At 56.6% G+C, this 24,878-nt stretch overlaps 2 protein-coding genes across 2 annotated transcripts in view; one reads left to right on the top strand and one right to left on the bottom strand.

Moving 5' to 3' along the window:
• Positions 1 to 858: 858 nt before the first annotated feature.
• Slc5a10 (solute carrier family 5 member 10) lies at positions 859 to 15,850 on the top strand. Its single transcript, XM_037200760.1, has 8 exons — positions 859 to 1,026; positions 6,181 to 6,252; positions 6,573 to 6,677; positions 7,026 to 7,085; positions 7,444 to 7,548; positions 13,858 to 13,963; positions 14,226 to 14,306; positions 15,556 to 15,850. The coding sequence occupies exons 1-8, from the start codon at positions 913 to 915 to the stop codon at positions 15,831 to 15,833; spliced, it is 921 nt and encodes a 306-aa protein (XP_037056655.1). The 5' UTR covers positions 859 to 912; the 3' UTR covers positions 15,834 to 15,850.
• Positions 13,562 to 24,878, bottom strand: part of Fam83g (family with sequence similarity 83 member G) — a 26,818-nt gene continuing 15,501 nt past the window's right edge. The window contains 5 exon segments of the mRNA XM_028857086.2: positions 13,562 to 16,192; positions 20,204 to 20,856; positions 20,859 to 21,164; positions 21,167 to 21,465; positions 22,178 to 22,302. Coding sequence (XP_028712919.2) covers positions 15,830 to 16,192; positions 20,204 to 20,856; positions 20,859 to 21,164; positions 21,167 to 21,465; positions 22,178 to 22,302 — 1,746 coding nt within the window. The 3' untranslated portion in view covers positions 13,562 to 15,829.

Here is a 24,878-nt window from a genome sequence, read left to right as displayed (position 1 = left end):
AAGGGTTCAGTTAAACTCTAACACATCACAGAGCACGAGCCCAACTGCTGAGTGGAGCGTGAGGCGATGGTGGCCCGCTGAGCACTAATGCCACTGGCGAATGGGTGGCAGGTCTTGGAGTCACTGTGAAACTAAAGTCGCCACTGCCATCATACTAAGTAAGACCCAGCTCTAAGTCTGCAGGAGAACCTAGCTCTGCCCCTTGAATGATGGGGACAGACAGCTTAGCCCTCCGCTCTGTTTCCTTGGCTAGACTGAGAAATCACCTACACGGGACGGTGGCTTTGCTCATGACATGGGAGCAGCTGCAGAATGGGAAGGGTCCTTGGTATTGGACACGCATTGGCTCAGGCTGGAGCAGTGGGGACATGGATGGCCAGGTGGAAGGGTCAGGCCTGCCTCGCTTGCTAGGAAGACAGGAGAAATAATGGCAACAGGACTTAGGGCCTGGCATGGGGCAGTCCTGGCACTGTCAGGAGCCACCGTCTTGAGTTCAGCTCAGCCTACTGACTCGAGGGACATATCTGTCCCTCGGGGAGATGTCCCCAGAGGCAAGGCGGCCATCCCACCGCTCCATACTTCTTACATCAGTTAAATCCAGGGGAGGCCACACTAGAGCATTGGCATTTCCTGCTGGGCCATTCCACCCCACTCAGAGTTTAAGAAGGTCCCTATCCCCCGCCCTCGCTTCTCCTGGATCACCCCAGTTTCTGCCCTCTGGGAGTCACCTGCCATTGGGGTGCAAAGCGGGATACATCTGCTCTCTGAATCAGTCCCTCTGCACGCAGCCACATCGTGGGCCGGAGATGCCACTGTCTCACTTGGTTTAATGATCAATTAATTCTGCTCAGAAAGCCCTTCGAGACCTCGCGTCTCCTCAGTCCCCGGGCTCAGAGTGGTGTTTGCGGCAGGATGGCAGCTGCCAACTCCACCGGAGACCTCCCTGCTCCAGGCCCCCAGCTGAGTGTCACCGACATCATCGTCATCGCTGTCTATTTCGCCTTGAATGTGGCCGTGGGCGTGTGGGTAAGAACCTGCAGTGGCCCACGGGGCTCTCGGGGTAGAACTGGGGCCAGCACATCCCGCAGTGTCCGCACGGGTCTCTGGCCTGCTGCTGCATGAACACTAGAATTGTGGTGATTCCCTAGCTGTGCCCAGAGGCTGGGTGCGGAATCCAGAGGTTCCCAGGAGGGGGCTCGGGCCTGGAAGCTCCTGGTTGTCCTGCCCTGCTCAGTCACTCCTGAGCTCAGTTTCCCTCCCTTGATATGACAGGCAGATGATTGGACCCAGCAGCAGATCCACCGACACTGCAGGGTAGTTTTCAGGTCCTTTCCTGGGTCCCGTCCCCACCCCACCCCCAGCCCCTGGAAGGCCAGGCTGTGTGCAGATGAGAAGCCAAAGCGATGGGTTTTAGACTTCCCCGGGGGTCCGCAGAGTGCAAGCGGGCCCTCCTTGGCACCACCTGAGTGCCAGTCTGCAAGGCACTCCTTCGTGGGAGGGAGTGTAACTAGCCAGCCGTGCCCCGCCTCACTGCACCATGTTTAGGTCGAGTCCTGCCTCAGCCTTGGCGCCCCGAGGTTCCTTCTCCACAGGAGAATCATGACCTTTCTTTCCTTCTGTAACCCCTGGCCCAAGATACGAGCCTGGGGAGCGGGTGACTGTCGTGTTCGCTCAGTGTTGTAGGGTGGTGACAGTGTCTACTTCCCAGGGTGAGAGCTGCCAGTGAGGCCCGGGGAAGACACCACCCCGATGCCACCACTGGATCTGTGGTAGGTGCTAGTGCCAGCAGGACTGTAGTGGTTAGCGACATGGGCAAAGTGTGGATGGTGTAATGGTAGTGATGGCAATAGTGAGGTTTCAAAGGTGGTAATGGTGATGGAGGTGATGGTAGTGGTAATGGTGATAGAGGTAATGATGGTGATGGAGGTAATGATGGTGGTAATGGTGATGGAGGTAATGATGGTGGTGGTGATGGCAATGATGATAATGATGGTGGTGATGTGATGGTGATGGTGATGGTAGGTAATGATGGTGATGTTGATGGAGGTAATGATGGTGATGGATTGATGGTGAGGTAATGATGGTGATGTGATGGAGGTAATGATGGTGATGGAGGTAATGATGGTGATGGAGGTAATGATGGTGATGGAGGTAATGATGGTGATGGAGGTAATGGTGGTGGTGATGGAGGTAATGATGGTGATGGTGATGGTGGTAATGATGGTGGTAGTGATGGAGGTAATGATGGTGATTGTGATGGAGGTGATGATGGTGATGGAGGTGATGTGATGGGTGATGGTGATGGTGGTAATGATGGTGATGGTGGTAATGATGGTGATGGTGGTAATGATGATGATGGTGATGGAGGTAATGATGGTGATGGATGGTAATGATGATGGTGATGGAGGTAATGATGGTGGTGGTGATGGAGGTAATGATGGTGATGTGATGGTAATGATGTGATGTGGTAATGATGTGATGGTGATGATGGTATGATGGTAATGATGGTGATGGTGATGGAGGTAATGATGGTGATGGTGATGGAGGTAATGATGGTGATGGTGGTAATGATGGTGATGGTGGTAATGATGGTGATGGAGGTAATGATGGTGATGGTGATGGTGGTAATGATGGTGATGGTGATGGCAATGATGATAATGATGGTGGTGGTTGTCTTAGGGTTTCTATTGCTCTGATAGAACACCATGAACAAAAGCAACTTGGGAGGAGGAGAAGTTTATTTCATCGTATAGCTCTCGGGTCAGAACCCAGTACTGAGGAAGTCAAGGCAGGGACTGAAGCAGGGCAGGACCTGGAGACAGGAGCTGATGCAGAGGCCATGGACGGTGCTGCTTGCCGGCTCCTCCCCATGGCTTGTTCACATTCCTTTTTTTGTTTATGTTTTTGTTTTTTGGTTTTTCGAGACAGGGTTTCTCTGTGTAGCTTTGCGCCTTATCCTAGAACTCACTCTGTAGACCAGGCTGGCCTCGAACTCACAGAAATCCTCCTGCCTCTGCCTCCCGAGTACTGGGATTAAAGGTGTGCGCCACCACCGCCCGGCTACAAGGTGATGTTTGAGCCCTGCACTGAGCATATCCTGGGTGCCATTGCCACAGGTGCGTGCTCTAACTCTCTGTGTCACGTTTTGCTAACTGGCACAATATCTCAAACTTTCTTATCAGTATTCTACCTTCTGTGGAGATCTGTAACCTTTGATATTACCAAGGTAACCATTTGGGTGTGCCATGTCTTTATAGGACAGGGAGCTTAGACTCCAACTGCTCCGCTGCCCGGATGGTCCTGGCATCTCTCCTCCCTCAGGCCTCCCTATTTCTCGAAAGACAAGGTGCCAAAATGAGGCTAATTAGTAACCTGCCTTGGCCTGTAAGTGTTCGAGTGAACAGAAGACTTGCCAGTCTCTCCCTCCAAATCAAAAGCTAGAAATGATTAAGCTCTGTGGGGAGGATTTCAGATCCTAGGAAAGGCTCCTGCAGGACAGAGCTGGTGTGGCTCCAGTGAGCTGAGGAACAGCAAGGAAAACAGCCTGTTTCTGGGGAGATCAAACCAGCAGAGCTGCCCTGTGCGGACGGCCCACCCTGTGCCCACCGTGTACCCACCCTGTGCCCACCCTGTGCGGACGACCCACCCTGTGCCCACCCTGTGCGGACGACCCACCTTGTGCCCACCCTGTGCAGACGGCCCACCCTGTGCCCACCCTGTGCCCACCCTGTGTGGACGGCCCACCCTCTGCCCACCCTGTGCCCACCCTGTGCGGACGGCCCACCCTGTGCCCACCCTGTGCAGACGGCCCACCCTGTGCCCACCCTGTGCCCACCCTGTACAGACGACCCACCTGTGCCCCCCCCCCACCCTGTGCCCCCTCCCACCCTGTGCGGATGGCCTCAGCACCTTCAGTCCCCAGCGACGCCCTCAGCAGCGGTCTAACAACTGTGCCCAGGACTGTGCAGCCCGCCCCACCCCCACTTCAAGCTCACCAGTTCCTGGCGTTGCAATGGGCTGGCTCTCTGCCTGCCTCGGAAGCAGAGAGGAGTCCACAACTGGTGCCCATAGTTTTTGTGCTCAGGCTCGTGTGCCAGGGAGATCATAGAGGCTGAGAGGCCTGGGTGAAGGAGCTGACCACTGGTTACAAGGCACAGGCTCCCTACCAGCCTCTTTGATTTGGTTCATGAAACCCCGTCCTAGCTAAAGTGCACACATCTTGGTGCTGTTCTCCCGAGAGTCACACTCGTGGTCTCTGTCCTTTCTAGAAGTTTCCAGCATTTGCATATAGCCATGCACTGAGCATCACTTGGGATGAGTGACAATGACAGGCTGGGGAGACAGCTCGACAGGTAAAGCAGGTGCTCTGCAAGCGTGAGGGCCTGGGTTCAAAACCCCAGGACCCGTTTAAGCACACACCCGTGAGACCAAGGCTGCTATGGCAAGGAGTGGGAGGCAAGCAGGAGGATCCCAGAAGCCATGGGCCAGCTAGCTGGTGTACGTGGTGCGGCACAGCAAGAGACCCTGTCTTAAACAAAATGGGAGACGGGGATGGACACCAGAGGTTGTCCTCTGACCTTCACACATGCACTATGGCACACATATACACAAACATACACACACGCACACACACATACACACACATACACATGCACACATGCACACACACATGCACACACACATACACACATGCACACACATACACACATGCACACACATACACATGCACATACACACATGCGCACACACACATGCACACATGCACACACACACGCACATACACACATGCACACACACATACACACATGCACACACACACGCACATACACACATGCACACACACATACACACACACACATACACACACTAAAAAAAAGAGAAACGTGATCACGAAGCTCCAGCAGCAAGTCTGAATAGTGAGTTTAGATCAGATGTTCAAAGTGATGATGACTGTAAGTAATTCTGATGCTGAAGGTTTGATGTTGGGGAGCCGTTACATACACAAGTGGCAGAGACCATTGTTTTTATTTTTTATTTATTTGTTTGCTTATTTACTTATTTATTTATTTATTCATTTATTTATTTATTGGTTTTTTGAGACAGGGTTTCTCTGTGTAGTTTTGGTGCTTGTCCTGGAACTCACTCTGTTGACCAGGCTGGCCTCGAACTCACAGAGATCTGCCTGGCTCTGCCTCCCGAGTGCTGGGATTAAATGTGTGCGCCACCACCGCCCTGCTTAAGACCATCGTTTTAGAGCACATGAGGTCCCAACAGGCCAGGCTGAGAGTCGAAATGGAGCCAGTCACGGGGCTGGAGAGATGGCTCAGTGGTTAAGAGCACTTGATGCCCCTCCAGGGGACCTGGGTTCAATCCCGAGCCACGTGGTGGATCACAACCATCCGTAACTCCAGTTCCAGAAGATCAGACACCATCTTCTGGCCCCTGAAAGCACCAGGCATGCACACGGTGCACAGACGTACATGCAGGCCGAACCCCCAAACACATAAAACAAAAACAGAGATCCTAACACATGGAACCCGTCACACTACGGTCTCACTTGCCCAGTGTCAAAGTCACTGCTTCCCAGACCCCCCAAGACAGCGGGCTGGAAGAGGCACCACTGCCTGCCCAAACGGGCAAGTGTCCATCGGAATAGTAAATACAGCTCCCCCTGCACCAGAAACCCGAGGTAACCCAAGGTTACCCTCCATTGTTCTCCTGCCCTGCCTCCGTCCTCTGCCTTACAAGGACAGTCCCTTTGGAGTGGACAGCTGCTTAGAGTGTGTGTTGCCTTTTTAGCCTGTCTGTTAAGACCCAACCCCTCTTGCTTGACCAATAGGAACAGTCATTCTGTCTTAGGAAAGGAATACAGGCCAACTGTGACACAGAAAATGAACTGGCTGCAGGATAATGGTGTCTCTTTTGCTGGCTGAGTAATATTCCATGTATGGATTTGCCCCATTTTATTCATCAACTGGTGGACTTTGAGTGGTTTCCACTTTGGGCTATTTTGGATAATGCTACTGAGAACATTCTACGTGCCTGTGTGTGGACATGTTCTCACGTCTTTGCGGGTCACGCGGCATTGCCATGCTCAGAGTATGGAGGAGCTGCGAGGCATTTGGCTGGAGGCAGCAGCAGCCCGCATGTGATGAGTCTCTTCCTTTGCTGTTCTTGCAGTCTGCTTGCCGAGCCAGAAAGAACACAGTGAGTGGCTACTTCCTGGCAGGCCGGGACATGACTTGGTGGCCGGTGAGTTAGTTCACCTCTCCTTTGTCCACAGGGCTGGCTTCAGCCAGCAGCTGCATCCCTGGGGTCACCTCTCAAGGGGATAGGCCTGGGCTGGAGGAGACCCCCAAGTGTAGGGACAAACTGCTCAAAGTTCTGGAAAGGGCTTTGGAGTCTGAAAATTCTATTTCTTAGCTATGGGTACCCCAACTTGCCCGGGCTCCTCATATGTGAAGAGGGTGTGCCCTCCCCTCCCCCTTAGACTGCCAGATCGGAGGAGGTGTTTCTGGGTCAGGTGGGGTTGATGCCCTGGCTCACAATGACCGCTCTTCTTCCCTCTGCAGATCGGAGCTTCACTCTTCGCAAGCAGCGAGGGCTCCGGCCTCTTCGTAGGGCTGGCAGGCTCAGGTGCAGCTGGAGGCCTGGCTGTGGCAGGTTTTGAGTGGAATGTGAGCCTCCGAGGATGGGCACAGCCTGTGGGAGGGCCAGAGCAGAGGGCACAGCCATACGGACAGGCCCCTGGATACGGTGGCTCCCAGCAATGTGGATCAGCCAGGGTCTGCCAGGCTGGGGGGGTGCGCGCAGCATTCCGGGACAAGCTGGTCTGCAGACACAGACGTGCTGGGTGGCCCCACTGTCCAGAGAGGCCCATGGGGGGAGAAGTGTCCAGCTTCTTCCAGCGAGGCAGGAGGGCTGGGGTAGCCTCAGCACGCTCGTCTCTACCACACCTGGCTGTGGGCCAGGGAAGGGCTTTGGGGGACTGAGCTCACAGCCCTCTCCCACCTCTGCCCCCACAGGCCACGTATGTGCTTTTGGCGCTGGCATGGGTGTTTGTACCCATCTACATATCTTCAGAGGTGAGTCTTTTCCCGGGGCCATGGCAGAGGCTGGACCCTCACCAAGCTGCCAGGGCAGGCAGGACCTCGGGGGCCTCATGTCACAGGGCTAGGTTTGACTAACATTTCTGTCAAACCATTAAAGCCGGCCCCTCTGACCATGACTGTCACGTGCCATTGGTCCGCCACCATCTGAGACTCTGTTCTCCCAGCCTCAGCCCTGCATTCGCCGAGTCTCGGCAATTCTCTTTCCTGATGCTTCTGTGCCTCTAGGAGCAGGGCTTGGCTTCCGAAGAGCCCTGGGGTGGGCCGGCCCTCCCCCCGATACTCACCTCATCCCCTTGAGAACACTTAGCTCTCAAGCCCTCTGCCTCCCCAGATTGTCACCTTGCCTGAATACATCCAGAAGCGCTTCGGCGGCCAGCGCATACGCATGTACCTGTCTGTCCTGTCCCTGCTCCTGTCTGTCTTCACCAAGATATCGGTGAGTTGTGCTGGGCGGTGGTGGCACACGCCTTTAATCCCAGCACTCAGGAGGCAGAGGCAGGCGGATCTCTGAGTTGGAGGCCAACCTGGTCTACAGAGAGTTCCAGGATAGTCAGAGCGGTTAAACAGAGAGAAACCCTGGGGTGTGTTGGGGGAGCAGCCAGGATTCACCACTAGAGGGAGCCAAAGGCCTCATGGTGTCTGCCAGTTCCTCGCTCTAAGTCTAACTGGGTCCCCAGCCTGCCTACAACTTTCTCTTAGGAACGGGCTCTGGAAATATCAAGCCCACTTCCAGTGCGGAACTTCCAGTTCCTCCTTCCAGGAGGAACGCGGGGCCTGTCTGTTGCAAGCACCTGGTTTTAGAGCTAGGGAACCTGAGGTTGGAGGGAAGGTCCGCTTTGTGGTAGGCCCATTACAATTCCTCAGGATTGCCTGGCCTCCATCAGCTGCAGGCTCCTGAGAGGAGCTTGAGCAAGAGTCAGTGACTGAGGGAGTTTGACCAGCCTAGTCTTCTGCCTCCTATGGAGGCAGCCTAGCCAGTTCTCAGGACCCAGAGAGGTGGATGCTATTTCCCACGGCATCAGCAACATCATACCACAGCCCTTTCTAGATGCTCCCAGAGAATCATGACAGGTTTTCTCTCTTTGGGGATTCCTTTCCAATTGGAGGGGCCTGGCCTTGAGTTTCACTGTCCCCCTCCTGCTACCCTCTGACCCCCACCCCATTTCTCTCAAAACCTGCCTCCTGGAAGCCAGGCAGAGGCCTGATCCCGGCCTGCCCAGGACCCACTCTGTGTGTGTGTGTGTGTGTGTGTGTGTGTGTGTGTGTGTGTATGGGGGGGTGGGGTGGAAGGATACACAAGACAGACAACCCCGGGGCTCCAGTGAGGAAGGGATGGGACCGGGCCTCGGTGGGGAAAGGGATGTGATAGTTAGGGGGTGCCAAGGAAAGAGATGGAGGCCATCACTAGGAACGCCTTTGGGGGAGAAGCCTGTGAGGAGAAGCTAGGCTGGCCATGAGAAGTAGGGGGACCCAGGCACACTGGCGGGCATAGTCTAACATTCACAACGACAGTCAAGTGCCACCCATGGCTCTCAGACGGACAGACTGCTCTGGAGGGACAGGAGACCGCAGCCTTAGGCTGTGAGAGGGCCAAGAGCCCCAGAATTGGTGGGTTACCAGCAGGGGGTACCCCGGCCATTACCAGCAGGGGGGGGAATCTCTCAGTTAAGCTGGGGGAGAAGGACATTGAATGGACCAAATGGGGTGGCTCCTTTCCCATCTAAGGCCTCACGCTTGGAGACTCCAAGTGAGCCACTGGGCAGGACTTCAGAGGGCAGAGGGAAACCCTGTACCTAGGAGGGGCCTGAGAGACAAGCCCATCCAGCATCCGGTGAGTCCCTCACCAAGGTCGCGGTGACTAGGCCAAGGTCAGCTAAGATCCAGGTCTCTGTCAGAACCACAACAGCCAGGATGTGGCTTCAGACTCTGCCTGTGTGGGTGACTCCGAGTTACCAGCTGTAAATGGGGAGCAGTCACGTCAAGGCCTTGCCTCAGCACCAGGCTGGCTGCCTGCAGAGGCTGAGGGGAAGCGGGAGGAGGCACTAATTGCTGCGCTTGGTTTGGGAGAGGCTGGGCCCGCCCTGGGTCTTGGCTTCGGAGTGGAGCTATTTGAAGTGCGTGGGCCACGGTAGGCCCAGACACAGAGCCCAGGAACGCCCTGCTCGCCTGAACAGCTTGTCCAGGCAGAGGTCACAGGGCCCTCCTGCTGCTATTGTTCAGACAGGAGCACCAGCGTACAGGAGATCTGCCACAGCAGGTGTGGAAAATCACCGCCAGTGCTCAGAGCCCAGAGTCCAGTGCAGTTCCATCTCTGGGCTTCCGGAAACGGGGAAGCGAAGTGTGACGTCACATGCCCCTCAGTACAGGCTCACGGTGGCCCATTGGCGACCCATCATACCACTCATGCTACCTCGCTGACATTCCCTCTCCCTCTCCCCAGAACTGCACGCCGCACGTCAGCCATATTGGCTCCCATGCACTTCCACAAACACCAGGCAAGTTTCTGCCTCAAGGCTCTGCACTCGCTAGGGTCCCCCAACACACGCTCGTCCCTTACCTCTGCATGCTGCGCCTTACCTCTCTGGGCTCTCAAATCTCTCCTCCTTTACCCTTATGCCTGCAGATCTAACCCCTTTATTTTCTCTCCCTCTTTCCTCACAGCCTCAACATTTTCTGGGATTTTGAATAATCGACTTAGAAAGTCATAGCCGAGTGTAGTGACTCATTCATCCCTGTAATCCCAGCATCTGAAAGGCTGAGGCAGGAGGATTGCTATGAATTCAAGGCCAGTCTAGGTTACAGAGTAAGATCCTGTCTCTGTAAATCAAACGAGAGTGTATTCTCACCAGGCAGTGGTGGCACACGAATTTAATCCCAGCACGCAGGAGGCAGAGACAGTCGGATCTCTGAGCTCCAGGCTAGCCTGGTCTACATAGAGAGTTCCAGGACAGCCAGGGCTACCCTGTCTCGAACAAACCAAAAAAAGAATAGAAAGAGTGTATTCTCCATCTCTATCTCTCTTCATTGATAAGCCCAGTGCCCACACTGCCCATAGGATGGAAGGAGATAACAGCCAGGAATTGGCTCTTTTTTTTTGTAACCCAGTGGGGTCTGGAGGGTAAATTACTTCAGCCTTGGACATCACAGTCTCTGTCCTGACCCAGCTCTGCCAACCATGGACACCAGTACCATGGGATAGGATAGGTTTGGCCGGCAGACTTCAATGCCATTCCCTGATCGAGGGAAACAAGCCACTTACCATGTGCCCACCCTGTGTTTGGGTGTGGGTGAGCAGGCCAACCCCGAATGCACTTTCCAGACAGACCCTGTGCACAGACAGAGCAGCAGAATCCTAGTGAGGAAGCAATCGTAGAGGTGGAAATAGAAACAGGAGAGCCAGCGGGCAGCAGCGGTGGCGTGAGCCGTTAATCCCAGCACTCGGAAGGCAGAGGCAGGCGGATTTCCGTGAGTTCGAGGCCAGCCTGGTCTACAGAGCGAGTTCCAGGACAGCTGGACCTACACAGAGAAACCCTGTCTCAAAAAAACAAAAACAAAATAATAAAAGCAAAGAAGGGAGGGAGGGAGGGAGGAAAAGAAACAGGGAGCCGGCTGGGGCCTGGGAGCCCTAGTGCCCTGCCCAGCAGCTTTGGGCACCTCTTTTTCTCCTCGCATAGGTAAGCACAGGCAGGGCGGCAGGGCCGGCAAGGGGCAGGGAGGGAAAACGGGATGGGCATTTGGAAAGAGCCCTGAGTGGCAGCGGTGGTGAGAGGCAGAGTGTGGCAAAGCCAAGCAGTCCTCTTCTGAGCCACCGTACCCCGACCTGAGATAGCCCTAGATAGGGAGCATAGGCGACCCCGGAGGGCTCACAGAGATTCTGTGCTGTTCCACGAGTACCGAACACAGAGAGAAAGGGGGAAGGACGGCGAGGAGCAGGCACAGACCCCCAGCCGCCGTCAGCTCCTGGGACACGCGTGAGGGGCCCATTTCCTTCAGGTGGAGACGGAGCGAGGCCCCTTTGGAAACACGGGTGCTTCGGCTCCGGGCAGGGAGCCCAGTGGCGCTGCCCCTGCAGCTGCCCCCTCCCCATTTCTCACCCTCCCGTCCAGTGAGCTCAGGGTGAGTTGTGAGGCAGGGGGGCGGCACTGAGCTCAACACTGAGCTCCTTGGGGAACCCCAGAAGCTTGAAGGCCCAGGGTCCCACAGCAGGAAAAGATGGCCTCGTCTGCTTCCTGGGACCATGGGACCTTAACAACGTAACTGCTGTCCCATGTCGACAATCGTCAATTAGGGGCTGCGAGCGTTAGAGGAACCATAACAGGCATGTGTGACACTCAGAACGTGCCTGGCACCCAGACATGGATCCATGATCGAGGCAGGCAAGACGGTAAGGGCTTCCTGGGACAACAGGGCTCAGAGAACCAGCCGGGCACAAGAGTTGGCAAGGAATCCCTGTAGAGAGCTCGGCAGGGCATGGCAGTGTTGCTGAGGAAGGGGGTAAAGGAGCCTGTGATCCGGTGAGTGTGGGCCGGTCAGAACCGGCAGCAGCAGCAGCAGCAGAGGCCTGGCTTGCTCAGGCCTGAGAGCGGCCCTCCCTTTAGGATGAGGATGCCTAGTGCCGTCCTTTAGGCAGCGTCTCTGGGTTTTGCCATGATAGCCAAGTTCCTCCCCTCTCTTGGCCTCCACCCCCGACCTGTGTCTTTGGGGAATTAGACTCTGCGGCTTCCCGCAGATCACTAACAAAAGGCCGCACAACAGTCAGGAAGTCCCAGGGAGGGTCCCCATCTTCTGGACCTCTCATGTTAGGCTAGTGGGTGGCGGGCGGTGAGGGCCGCAGGGATGCCTGAGTGATGCCGGAAACGTTAAGTCTGTCCCGCACCTGATGCCCTACTTAACAGAAAGGACCGTGATGACCCAGGAGGAGGTGACCTGCTCAGAAGGTGCAGGACTGGGCCACCGAGGACAGCCCCATGTCCTCACAGCATTAGCTTCTGTTAGTACGAGGTGGACGCTTAGGCTGGGCAGCTGGGGTTCAGGCAGGCTCACCAGCGCCTGCAGCTCCTCCCTGGGTCTCTCCGGGGACAGTGGAATTCCTCCTGGATGATGACCAGAGCCCTACCCCAAACCTCTCTGCCTCTGGCCTCCCAACCCCTTTTCAGCTGCTCTGGTAGGAGGCGGGGAAGGCAGGGAGGCCAACCACGGAGAAGGTGTGGGTCAGGACGGGGAGCCCGGCAGGGGAGAAGCAGAGAGCAGACCATCCCAGGCCCGGGAAGCTAGAAGCCTAGAGGCAGCACAGTGCTGGAAGTGAGCCGCTGGGCAACAGCCAGGCAGGGCACTCTGGGAATAGCCGGCTCTCCCAGACGCACTCTCACTTCTGGCCAAGCCTCACCTGGCAATGCCAGGGGTGGATCTCTGGAAGGGGCCTGGCTTTAAAGAGTCTCTTCCCTCTCCAGTCACACTAAGCAGGGTCTTTCGCCTCTGACACGTAGCATGTCTACTCAAGCTGAAGGCTGACCTCTCCCTTGTCTTTCCCCTCCCACTCTCCTCCCCCTACACACACACCCCCAAAGCCGAGGGCCCAAATGAAAGCATCAGTAGTTAGCTGAAAACACCAGATTAGTTTCCAGATGGGTAGATCTCTCAAATGCAGAAAGGAGCCAGCAGGGAGAGGGGTGAGGGGGCCTGGGCATAAGAAAAAGAATATGGCGTTGGTGCTGTGTGTAACATGGCAGAGGAGGTAGAGATGAGAGGCGTGGATGGGGGCAGGAGCATACGGGAAAGGCTTCGGGAGAGACATAAGGGAAGTGTGTGGGGAGGTGTTAAGGAACAGGGTCATTGAACTGGATTCCCCTCCGACATCTGTACCATCCTAGATGTACCTGGGGACTAGATCATGGCACCTAGGGCCAGGCTGACTGCTCTAACAGCCAGGCCCTGAGGGAGTTCAAAGGGTCTGGGACTCACCGCTCCTGGGCCTCAGGAAGGCTGGGCTTTGTGCCAACTGGATCCATTCAACTGCAGGTTAGGGTGACCCATGGCCCTGCACCTTCTCAGGGACCTATTGGTCCCAAAGGCGGCACTTGGGTTGTCCCCCCATGGCTCACTCAACACAGAAGGGCAGGTTTGGAAACGAGAGTGGACAGGGTAGAGCCCATTCCCCCAGTCCTGGTCCTAAAGCCTGGGCTCTACTTGCTCAGGTCCCAGCTGGCGGAGGTCCCCCGCCCACCGCCCTGGGACCAGCCTTTGGCACACCTCTCTTCAGGTGAACTCCGCTGAAGGGCAACAAGATCGTCTTCTGCACTGTTTCCAGTTATTTCTGGGGCTCAGTTTGAGTCTCTGGAGGACTTCCTCTTGGACGCCTCCTGGTCACGGTCCCTCACAGAATTAAGGGGACAAAGCTCTTTTGCATGCCCTGGGTAGGGGCCAAATTCAATGACAACACTGCTATCTGGTGGGCTCTGGCCACTTTGAATTTTATTGTGACAGTAACATCCGCCATACATCTGAACATGACACACAGCTGTCCACAGCCAGTTCTCTCTCCCACCCTCAATCACCCCACCAGGTGATGCACAGTCCGTGTGTGTGTGTGTGTGTGTGTGTGTGTGGTCTCTATTCCTCTTCCCTGGGACATCCACCCTCGAAGATGGCTGAGGCCAGGTCACGAAGTCAGTGAGTACAGCACCCGAACTCTGAGCCCTGTACCTCACTACAAGGCCTGACTCCTGCCCAACTCTGCCTTCCTCAGATTGACCTGTATGCAGGAGCCCTGTTTGTTCACATCTGCCTGGGCTGGAATTTCTACCTGTCCACCATCCTTACGCTCGTCATCACGGCCCTGTACACCATCGCAGGTACGGTTCCCGGGAGCTCAGCAGGAACAAGGAGCCTGGGATACCGGCAGGGGAACCGTTCCCGCCGCATGGGGAGCCCCTGGGAGTAGCCAGTTCACAGGTGATCAGATGGGGATGGGGGGCCTGGCGAAACGCTTAGGTGCTCTGGTGCTCCCCCACCCCCAAGGACAGCAGACCCACCAGGAGCTCTGGCCATGTTCATCAGGCAGCCTCCCCTGGCTCAGGGATGGGACACTTACTCCGGCAACCTTGTTCCCGGCAGGGGGTCTGGCCACTGTGATCTACACAGATGCCCTGCAGACGGTCATCATGGTGGTGGGCGCTGTCATCCTGGCAATCAAAGGTGAGGTCTGGGGACTGGGCAAGGGTGGGCTGTCCCAACACCCTGAAGAGTTCTTTAGGTTAAGCCACAGTGGATCTGCCCGCCTGCTGGCTTCCTAGGCCAATGGGCTCTGCTTCCTCCTGCCTATAGGGGCAGAGTGGTGAGGTGCTGACTAGGCTCCCTCAGGGCTAGGCACGCCCCACGGCAGGCAGCTGTGCAGGCACACAATTAGCAGGACCACAAGATTGCAAGGTGTTTCATCCAGCACTTAAAGTCATGCAGAGTCCTAGGAGGTGATGCTGTCTCCTGCCAGACGAAAGCCTGCAGGGAAGCAGGTGTGCTGGACAGGTAACACTGGTCTAGAGACAGACAGGGGAGTTCTACCGATGCCCTGGGAGGGAGAGAGCTGGGGAGGCAGGGAGGAAAGACAGGTCTTCAGGTGGGTGGCTTTAAAGGTGAGGCCTCAGCTCAGAGTCTAAGAGCCTGTGGCAGAGGCTACCCCCGGGCCTCCTCACAGATTCCCGGTGAAACACTCTGGCCTGTCTAGGCTCCTAGCGCACACCCTGCTGGGAAAGGGGACCTGGGGCGCTGCCGGAAGTTGTCCTCCACCAGGTGTGCCCCTCCCAGGGTAGCAGCCCCGGTGTCTCCGGAAGCTACTGCAGGCCAGGGACCAGGTCAGGCACAGGCTGGACAGACAGGCCAGGCCTTGGCCTTGCACCACCCAACCCTGAGGTAGATAGGACGCGTTCTGGACTCAGAGGAAAGACCGTTGGCCTGGGCCCTACCTGTGAGGCTGACCATGAGGCTCGGAGGGGCCTCTGCCTCGCTTCCCTGTGTCTTGGAAGGAAGGGGCCACAACGCCAGCGGTGTCTCAGCTCTGGTGAAGTCACAGCCTTCAGAAGCCCAGGCTATGGCTTCAATACTAGATGACTCAAATACCAAGAAAACCACTTCCACCTCCTTGAAGGGCCAGCCCAAAGACTGGCAGAGAACCCCAGCCTGAGGCCAGCAGGCTTCCAGAGACTAGCCATGACTCCTGCTGGCCAACAGGACACTGTGGGCCCATGTGCAAAATGCTCATTTAATAGTTACTTTAAATACAAATAAAATACTCTATTTCACCTTTTTTTTTCTTTTTTTAAACCTCAGCCCTTCCTAGAGCAGGCAAGGTGAGGTAGGGACTCCAGTTTGACGCATGAAGTTATCTGGGAGATGAGGGCAGTAGGGAGTCAGGGCCACCCAAACCAACCCATTCTGCCCAACCCTCCAGCTTTCAACCAGATCGGTGGTTATGAGCAGCTGGAGGCGGCATATGCCCAGGCCATCCCCTCCAGGACCATTCCCAATACCACCTGCCATCTGCCGCGAGCAGACGCCATGCACATGTTCCGGGATCCGTCCACAGGAGACCTCCCATGGACTGGGATGACCTTTGGTCTGACCATCATGGCCACCTGGTACTGGTGCACTGACCAGGTGAGCGTCAACACTGCCCACCCCCCACCTGCTGCCCTCTGGGGCGGGGCTGGGGTCCAGCTCGGCTGCTAGGGTTCCTTGTGGTCTCGGGCCCTGCGCTTAGAGTCGGATGGGGCCCACTGGCTGCCACCTGCTCTCGCCTTTAGGTGTTTCGACTGGGACAATTTTGAGTATGGGATTCCAAAGGGACTTGGATGCTCCTCGGTGGCCCTGAGCTCTGCTCGGAGGCGAGTGTTTCGGGTTGGCCTTGGACTCCCAGGATCTGGTAGCATTCGGGGTGCTGGGCCACCCTTGGGCTGCCAGTGGTGGGAGCCTGCTGTGGCTGGGCTTGCTTTCTTGGGAGAGCTCTGGGTGCCATCTGCAGCAGGCCGGTAACGGGGAGGCCCTGGGGTCCTTGAGGTAGTGCCCCCATGTCGGTGGAACTGCTGGCCCTGGAGAGACAAAGGAGAATGAGGTCTGGAATGGCATGATAGGAGGGCAAAGGACCCCTGCTGCATAGACCAGGAGAGCCTCTCACCAGAGGCTTCTCAGTTTTCCCGTCTGTACTATGGAATGATTCTCCCCTTTGTGGTTCATGCCCCAGCCCATCCATGTGCAAACAGGGCTTAGATATGGACAGAGGGACCAGACGGGGTGGCTGGTGGCAGTGCCTCCATCTGAGCTGGGATTTCTGAGGAGGATGAGGTAATTCTGACCTCTCCTGATCATTAACCCTCCAGATGACTTCAGATAAACCACTTTCCTTCTCTGGGCACGAGGGATCAATGCCTGCCCAGGCTCTCCTGAAGGCTGTAGGCAGCCCTAGAGAAGTGGAGCAGGGGAGGGTCCTGGGATGGGCATAGGTCCACTGATCATTGGTGCCAAGAGCCCCACTTACACTAAGCCCACCACAGGATAAGTCAACAAGGCCATGGCCAGCGGCTAGTGAGGGATGTAACAATTTACAAAGGGTCTTATACACACACCACACACACACACACACACACACACACACACACACACACACACACACACACACGCCTCCCCATGAGTCCGGCAGGGCCAGCTCCACTCACAGGCTGAACATCAAGGCCTGGAAACAGACCTGATGCTCACCAACTGGAGAAACATTTCACATAGATTTCCAGTAGTGGGAATCCATATGGGCTGGGAAGGCACAGAGGCACTGGGAGGCTAGGCCTTCATCTTCCCCTTGGTAACCTGTTGCTCTCAAGCAGGGCTGCTCTCCTCTGGGACCCCAGATGCCTGAGGTCCCCATCTGGCCTTTATCTCCTGCCCAGGCTTCTCAGGTGGCTTGAAGCAGGCGCTACACTTTTCCTTTGAGAACTGGGGACCAATCCAGGAGGGAGAAAGGCAGCCTGGAGGGCCTGCTAGGGGAGTGGACGGTCCCTAATCCTCGCCACCTCTTGTTTCCTCTCACCAGGCAGGCCCGGCCCAGCCCCACATCTCTGGGTAGAATGTCATTTGGAAGCATTTCCCATGAAGGCCAATGAGTCAGCATCCATCCTGCCCTCATGGCTGGATGAGGGCAGATAAAGAGCCCAAGCGGCCTAGAGATGGCCACCAGGGATACAGACCCTAGGTGGTCACAGCACCAGCCACGCCTCCCTGGCCTCACCTTGGGCTGGGTCTGCTGTAGGATGCCAGGCCTTGGTATCCCAGACCCTGGGTCCCAGATGGCCTTCCCTGACACCTAAAGGTCTGACTGAACTCTACCCTGCATGCTGAACTACATGCTTCTCCCTAGCTACATGTCCACCCACAGTAAGTGACCATTTTGTCATCAGAAAACCAATAGTAGGCTGGGTGTGGTGGCGCACGCCTTTAAACCCAGCACTTGGAAGACAGAGGCAGGCGGATCTCTGTGAGTTCAAGGCCAGCCTGGTCTTCATAGGGAGTTCCAGGTCAACCAGGGTGACATAAGTGAGACCCTGTCTTAAAACTAAACCAACAAAAAACCAGAAAGCAGGACAATAGCAAACGAAACATGGGCTCTGCTACGCCACCACCTCTCCCAGGCCTTACTCTGCCTGGATTTCTGTACCCAGGTGATAGATATGTGTGGCAAGAGGTGGACTGTCTTCCTGTTGGTCAGCAACATCCTCCACCACAGTCATGACTACGAAAGCAGCTAAGAACTTCAGCAAGTGCATAGCAACCCAGGGCCCCGGGGAGCCAGGTGCCAAAGGGACCAGCTGCATCCTTGAAGCCAAACTTGGTTGGGTGGCAGTGACCCATGTTCAGATGAGGAGACACAGCCCTGGAAGGTGAAGTGGCCCAGCCTGGGTTGGGAGTACAGGCCTCCCCAGAAGGAATGAGTAAGCTGGGTAGTGAGGGCATCCCTGTACTGTTCCCACCTGGGGCAACGGCATCTGTCACAGCGCCAGCTGCTCAGGTTGAAATAATGGAGTCGCCGGGCGGTGGTGGCGCACGCCTTTAATCCCAGCACTCGGGAGGCTGAGGCAGGTGGATCTCTGTGAGTTCGAGGCCAGCCTGGTCTACAAAGCGAGTTCCAGGAAAGGCGCAAAGCTACACAGAGAAACCCTGTCTCAAAAAACCAAAAAAAAAAAAAAAAAAAAAAAAAAAAAAAAAAAAGCAATGAAATAATGGAGTCAAATGGTCCTGTCAATGAAAGAAGAGCACAGGTTACAGGCTCAGGAAAATCGGGGCTTCTCTCTCGTGCAGCTGGAGTCTCGGAACTGTGATCTTTTCAGGCCAGCAGAGGGCAAGCCTCTGCCAGGGCCTCCCTGCAACACCCTCACTGTGCAGATGGGAAACAGGCCTGCAGGGAGACAGTGGGAGAAGAGGAATGGGGTCTGCTGTCCTGCACTCAAGGGGCAGTGTCAGCAGCCATACGTGAAGGAAGTGATTGTTACAGCTAGTTCCTATCTGTGAGTCCCAGGCGGTGACAATCAACGAGATAACACGGGAACAACACATCTCAGAGTTAGCCCTGTATAACCCTGCGAGCCAGCAGAAGAGCCGCTCTGAACAGCGACCCGCACACGCGCTACACGCGCTGGCCTCACAAGGCTGCCCGGAACCTTTGCGAAGCAAGGCACTCTCACGGGGACACACCCCCAACCTTCCGCTTTTGCCAGAATCACATCCAGATCTGGTCACTTATGCCTCAAATCCCATTGGGAGGCTGAGTCAGGGGGGAATTGTTGTGAGTTCAAGGCCAGCATAGGCTACAGTTAAATTCCAAGCCACCTTGAGCTACAGAGTAAGACAATGTCTCAAAAACAGAAGGAAAAAAAAAAAAGGAAAAAGTTCTAACCAGCAGCAGAATCAAACAGCAGGTGTCAAATGCCACCTATTCATGTGCCCACCCCGATTCTGCAGATCCGGAAACCGAGGTCATCAGGATTTACCTAGCAACCATCATTCCTACCGAGGTGCCCGTTTCCCTCAGCCTAGGGTTTAGGGCTCTGCCCTGTCATGGAGTCAATATCAACTTCTGCTCCCAGGATTTATGTGAATGTCTGTGTGTGTTCACGAGGGTCTAGGAGGTTGGGGGGGGGGCGTCTGGGAGTCCAACACACCGAGGCCCTCTTTGGCTCTGACAATCACCAGGGGACTCATGCTTCCCTGTTGGATGGACAGAGAGACGAGCTCCCTGGGATAAAGACAGCTGAAGAGGTGAGCATTCCTGCGAGTCTAGGGATAATCACATTGTGTCGCCTTACAAGGCCCGCGAAGGAGATGCCGATAAAGGCGTTCCCAAGGCTGAGACTCGTGTCTTCCCCCTCTGTGCCCCAGGTCATCGTGCAGCGGTCCCTGTCTGCCCGGAACCTGAACCACGCCAAGGCAGGCTCCATCCTAGCCAGCTACCTAAAGATGCTGCCCATGGGCCTGATGATCATGCCGGGCATGATCAGCCGAGCGCTGTTTCCAGGTAGGATGGGCTCTGTGGCCACACCTTCAGTGGCAGGGCACCCAAGGCTCTACGGATTTTAGTCTACAAAAGCCACAGGTAACAAAAGAGGGATCTGCTGTTGCCCAACATGGAAGGGGGAGAGGGGGACTGTCCTCAGGAGTACAAAGGAATCTACAGGGAGGTAGCTTAGACAAAGTCCAGACAAGGAGCACTTACAACTGTGTGACCTTGCGAGTGTAAAGGAACATCTGTGACAACCGATGAGCCTTGTCTGCAAACTAGGGACTGCACCTTCTACCTGGTAGGACGCGTCAGACCCGTGACTCTGGGCATGTGGAAATGCGTGTTTTTTAAGGTTGTTTTGGAGAAGGCCCTAGGACCGAGAGTCCCCAGCATAGCAATGGCCAGCCACATGGTCCTGTGTGGCTCCACTCTTCCCCATTCATCATCGCTCTGTGTAACAAGGGGCGTCACTGGAGCCAGGGACACAATGGCCCGGGGCAGGGCATTTTGGACTCTTGGGGTGACTGCAGAAGACCTGGGGATGAGGGACCAGACCCACCTGAGTCTGCCTGTCCACAGGGCGTTGTGCTTGCATCCTTGATGTGTCTACGTTTTCTCTGCCCCGACCCTGGGCCCACAGGGCGCCACTCAGGGGACCACCAAAGGTTCCTCGGGTTACGTGAGGGGCACTCAGCTGTCGTTGGGGTGGGTGGCCTGGCCCATTGGCCATCTGCTCTGAGTGACGCCTCTGGAGAGGTACTGACCGCTCCCTCACTTCAAAGTACTCGTCTGACACGGATGAGGCCACCGAGGGTCGCCGGTGGCCAGGGCCCGGGCCAGAGCTGCCTGAGAGGCTGTCCTGGTCACTGAGGGTCACGTAGTCATCATCATCTTCCTCCTCCTCCCCATCCAGCCCATTGGGGAGTCCTGTCTCCAGGCCATCAGGGTCATCCTGGGTCACAGATAACTGTCGTTGTAGTGGGTCCCGGCTTTGGCTGGTTGTCCTGGGTAGCGTGGGGTCTATCCCATTTGGGGGTGTCTCCTTTTCTGGGGTCTCCAGGGCCCAGCCAATATCGCTACCATCCTGGGCAAGTACATTTGCCACAGGGACTGTCCGGGGCTTAGGTATCGGTGCCTGTGGCTCACGGTCCCCCTGGAGGATGCCGTTCTCAGCTGGGACCACATCCTGGGAGTCCCTGGGTGCTGGGGGGTGCAGGGTTCTGGGCAGGGGCGGGCCTCCTGGCTCTGCTTCCACAGCTGGTGCTGGGTGCTGGCATGGGCTGTGTCACGGATCTTGATGCGGTTCATCTGGTTGGGCTGAGGGTTCCAGATGTTGGGATCAATGATGTTGATGTAGCCCAGGATGTCACTGCCAGGCTCTGGGTCCGGCTCCACCCACGTGGGCAAGTACTCAAACATGTTGGCCCTCTCCAGGTTGAGCAGCCCTGGGTGGATAGGTGGTAGCAGTTCAGAGAGGTCCCCTGGGCGTTCAGCCACAGCGTGGCCCCGCAGCCCTGGGGCCTTGTGACCTCCTGATTCTCAGAGGAAGTCTTGGCAATCTCATCCACACTCTTGGCCTTAACCAGTGCATACTTGGGGTTGACCAGCTTCTTGGCCATGGTGCCTGTGGATGCCAGGGGCACCACAGATGGTAACACAATGGGCTCTGGCTCTGGCTCCTTCTCCATGGGGATGTCCTTGAGGCTGACACCTTGAGACATGAGGTACAGCTCCTGGAACTGCCGATCAAACATCTCTACCACCTGACCAGACAGCACAGAGATCACATTCCGGTCCGTCCTTGCAGCTGACCATGTGAAACTACAACATAAAGGCAGGGTAGGAAGTCAGGCACAGAGTACATGTGCCTCCCTGAAGCCCTAGTACCCTGATTTAGCGAGAGTCCCTGGCCCCTGAGGCTGGGGGCGTCTACAGTGTCTACTCCAGCTGGGGTTTGTCGGACTGGCCACTGGACCCTAGGATAAAAAACCTAAGTGGCACTGGGGGTGAGGCACAGCTTGGGGGTGGTCAAACCCGAGTCTGGGAGCCCATATCTAGCTCTTCCCCAGCAAACCTCTGGGACTCCACTGGACTCATGAAGACAGAATGAGGACGCCGCTGCAGGTCAGGTGCCAGGAACTGCCCAGCACAGTGTTGGGATCACTGGGGTCTTTGCTGTCACCAACCCCAGAGTGTCTGTGTCAAATCTGCCCTGCCTCATGGTGATGCAGAACTGGCTCTGTCCCTGAAGATGGCTCTCAGAGTGACTTCCCAGAGGGCTTGGGCAAATTCACCGTGACCTAGCCCACCCTACCCCTGGGCCAGTGACTGTGTGGGATGGAACAACAGCCTGCTTGGACAAAAGTCCTCCCTGCCTGCTTCTCGAGACAGTGGGTGGACCCAGGCCGGCACACAGCTCAGCAGTCTGGGAAGCAATGAACTGGAATAACCAGCGTGTCACATGCAGGGATTAAGGGCAGAAACCGACTGGGAACCAGAGGCAACTCCTCCCCCAGTCCCGGAGGAGAATCACCTGTAGGAGCCACACACAGCCCGATCTCCATCCACAAACATGAACTTCTGGGCCAGGGCACCCTTGAACTTGGTGGCTGACCGTGTGAAGAACTCTGTTCCCCCGCTGCTGCGTACCCTGAGATTCTGTGTTGGGAGACAGGGAGGCAGAATTAGACAACTACAGGCACTGCTTTCACAGGCAGAGGCGGCAGAGTGCCCGGAGCCCGGAGACAGTTTGTGGGGAATGAAGACCGGGAGTGAGGTGCAGAGAAGGGCGGCGTATCTGGGCTGTCGGGCCGGGCAAGGGGGAATGGAGAAGCTGCTGCTGAAGGCCGTGAGCCAGGATGGTCTCAGCTTGTCCCTAAGGGCATCCACAGAGTAGCATGGGGCAAGATGAGAGACCTCAGCGGCAAGGTCCGTTTGGGAACTGCTGCTGTCCAGGCTGCTGTAGGGCTTGAGTGGGAGGGTTAACTTTTAGGAAAGTCCTATGGACAGCTAGGGGGCAGGTGAGGGAGGGGAGTGGAAGCAGAAGAGGCCCCCCTAAGGACCCTGGGTCTCACACTCTGACACAGCCAGGGTCTTCTGGGATGACTGACCACAAGCCTCTCCCCACTCCTGACAGCCCCTGTCACTGACTCTGCTGAGCAGGCTCCCTTGAAGGCACTCAGAGAGAACTCTCTCTGGAGATGGGATGAGGTCTGGCTCCAGGGACGGTCTCATAAGTGGTCAACTTCAGTCCCTACCACATGGCCTGGGTGAGAGCCAGCAGGGGAACACCCTCAGAGCCCAGAGAGGAAAGAGTCCGGGCCGAAGAGAAAGTGGAACCACAAACTGCTGGCCTTTCCTTGGTCCTGAATACATAAAGGGCCTTTCTCTCTAGGGTAGCACCTCCAGAACCATCTAGGATGTGGGTGCCCCAGGACCCAGTGCTGGTACAGGTGGCCCAGAGGTGAGGAAAACCTGACTGAAATCTAAGCATAAAGGGTCTGCTGAGGCTCACAGAGCAGAACAACATGTAAGGGGCCGAGGGGACATCTGGCCTACGCCTCACCAGCGCTTTCTCACTGGCCTACTTACACGCCCCCTGTGACGGAAGTCTCGCTCCTGCCAGAGCTCTCCATTCAGACACTGGCTGGTGACACAGCCTTTGTCAGACTGAGCTGTGACTCGCCTGTCTGTTCCCTCACCCACTCAGCGGTTCCAGGTTATTAACTGCCCACATGCTCGCTTGTTCACTGACCCCTGCTGAGGCCCCCGGTGGCAGACAAAGATGCCAGTGACGAGGATGCCGCTGTGGAGGAGGCAGTGAGGCAGATGAGTCAAAACAACAACCTGGGATGCCCAGAAGCAGAGGAGGGGATGGAGGTAGGGGCTGGGAGGTTCCCGGGAAGGGATGACGTGGGGCAGGCAGGGTAGGGAGGAGGGCGAGCACCCCAAGGGAGGGATGCAGAGGCCGGACAGCGGAAGAGCAGGCTGTCTGCACAGCTGGACTTGACCCTGGTGAGAGGCCCCACCCTGCTTCTGCTGTGGGCAGCAGGAGCCACGCAGAGTGAGCGAGAGCACAGGCTAGACCCGTAGGTCAAAAGCAGCGCCAGCCAGCACGTGGAGAGGGTGCAGGAATGAATGGGCACGCAGCGGGCAGAGAACAGGGAGGCTGGCACATACAGGGGAGGTGGCCTGAGTGAGGGCGCCACCCACGGCAGTGTCCTATCTAGTGCTTCCCATTCCCAGGCCGCCCTGGTGGCCCAGAGCACTATCCACAGAAGTTGACAGGGGTGGTCCCTGGGTGGGTCCCTGCATGATGTCCACCCAGCTGTGGGGTGAACAATTGTCTTGTTGTTGGGCCCGACCCAAAAGGCAGATAAGCCGTTTCCAGGGCCAAGCTCACTCTGGCCCCGCCTGCCCACGGGCCTGCCCACAGCCAGCTCAGCAGGAAGCTGGCTAGGGCCCAGGACAATTAGCGCTCGTGACTTTGTACCCAACACATTGCACACTCAGGGACCAGAGGTTGGAACAAAGACCTCAGAGGCCTTCCCCGTCACCTGTGCCAACCACAGCCCGGCTCTGTGGCATCCTGTGGCCTCACTGTCCAACACTCTGTGGGCTGGGGCCACGCGCCCCACATAGGCAACCAGCCTGCACACTTCTCTCACCGGCGTCTGTCTCTACTCACCCCGAAATTTATCTTCACGAAGGGCCCGCAAAGTCATTACTTACATCTTGGAGCAACTCAGCCATGTGAGAGGCAGGCCTGTGTTGTGCCACGGACCTGCTGTGTGATTCTAAGCAAGCCTCCGGCCGTCTCTGGGCCAAAGTTTCCCTGTCTGCACAGTGGGGCTGGCACTGCCCCATCGGCTCACCCGCCACTGGGGCTGGGCAGCAGGCAGGGGCTTGCATCAGGCCCCCCCACCCTCTGCCTCCTGTTCCTGGTAGCCTCGCCCCATGGGCCTGGCCCAGATGAGGTAATGTCTCAGGTGTCTGGGCTCGCGTGAGCAGAGGTGGAGGATCCCACAAAGCCGCATTGTCTCAGGTCCTGGGGTGCCCCTAGTTGGGGATGAGCAGGCGGGTGGAGGGTCCTTAGACTCTTTCAGCCCTCCATAAGGCACCGTGGAGTCGGGTGGGGCAGGGCAGGAAGTGGAGGTGAGTCAGGTTGCTCTGGCCCGAAGGGCTTGTGGAGGACACAGGACTGGGGTACACTACGCTGGTCTCCATCAGGCTGG

The sequence above is a fragment of the Peromyscus leucopus genome, chromosome 8b, assembly GCF_004664715.2.
Source record: "Peromyscus leucopus breed LL Stock chromosome 8b, UCI_PerLeu_2.1, whole genome shotgun sequence".
In the NCBI taxonomy this organism is placed as follows: Eukaryota; Metazoa; Chordata; class Mammalia; order Rodentia; family Cricetidae; genus Peromyscus; species Peromyscus leucopus.
Note: the sequence above shows the minus strand (reverse complement) of the source record. Positions and strands in the feature narration are given on the sequence as shown.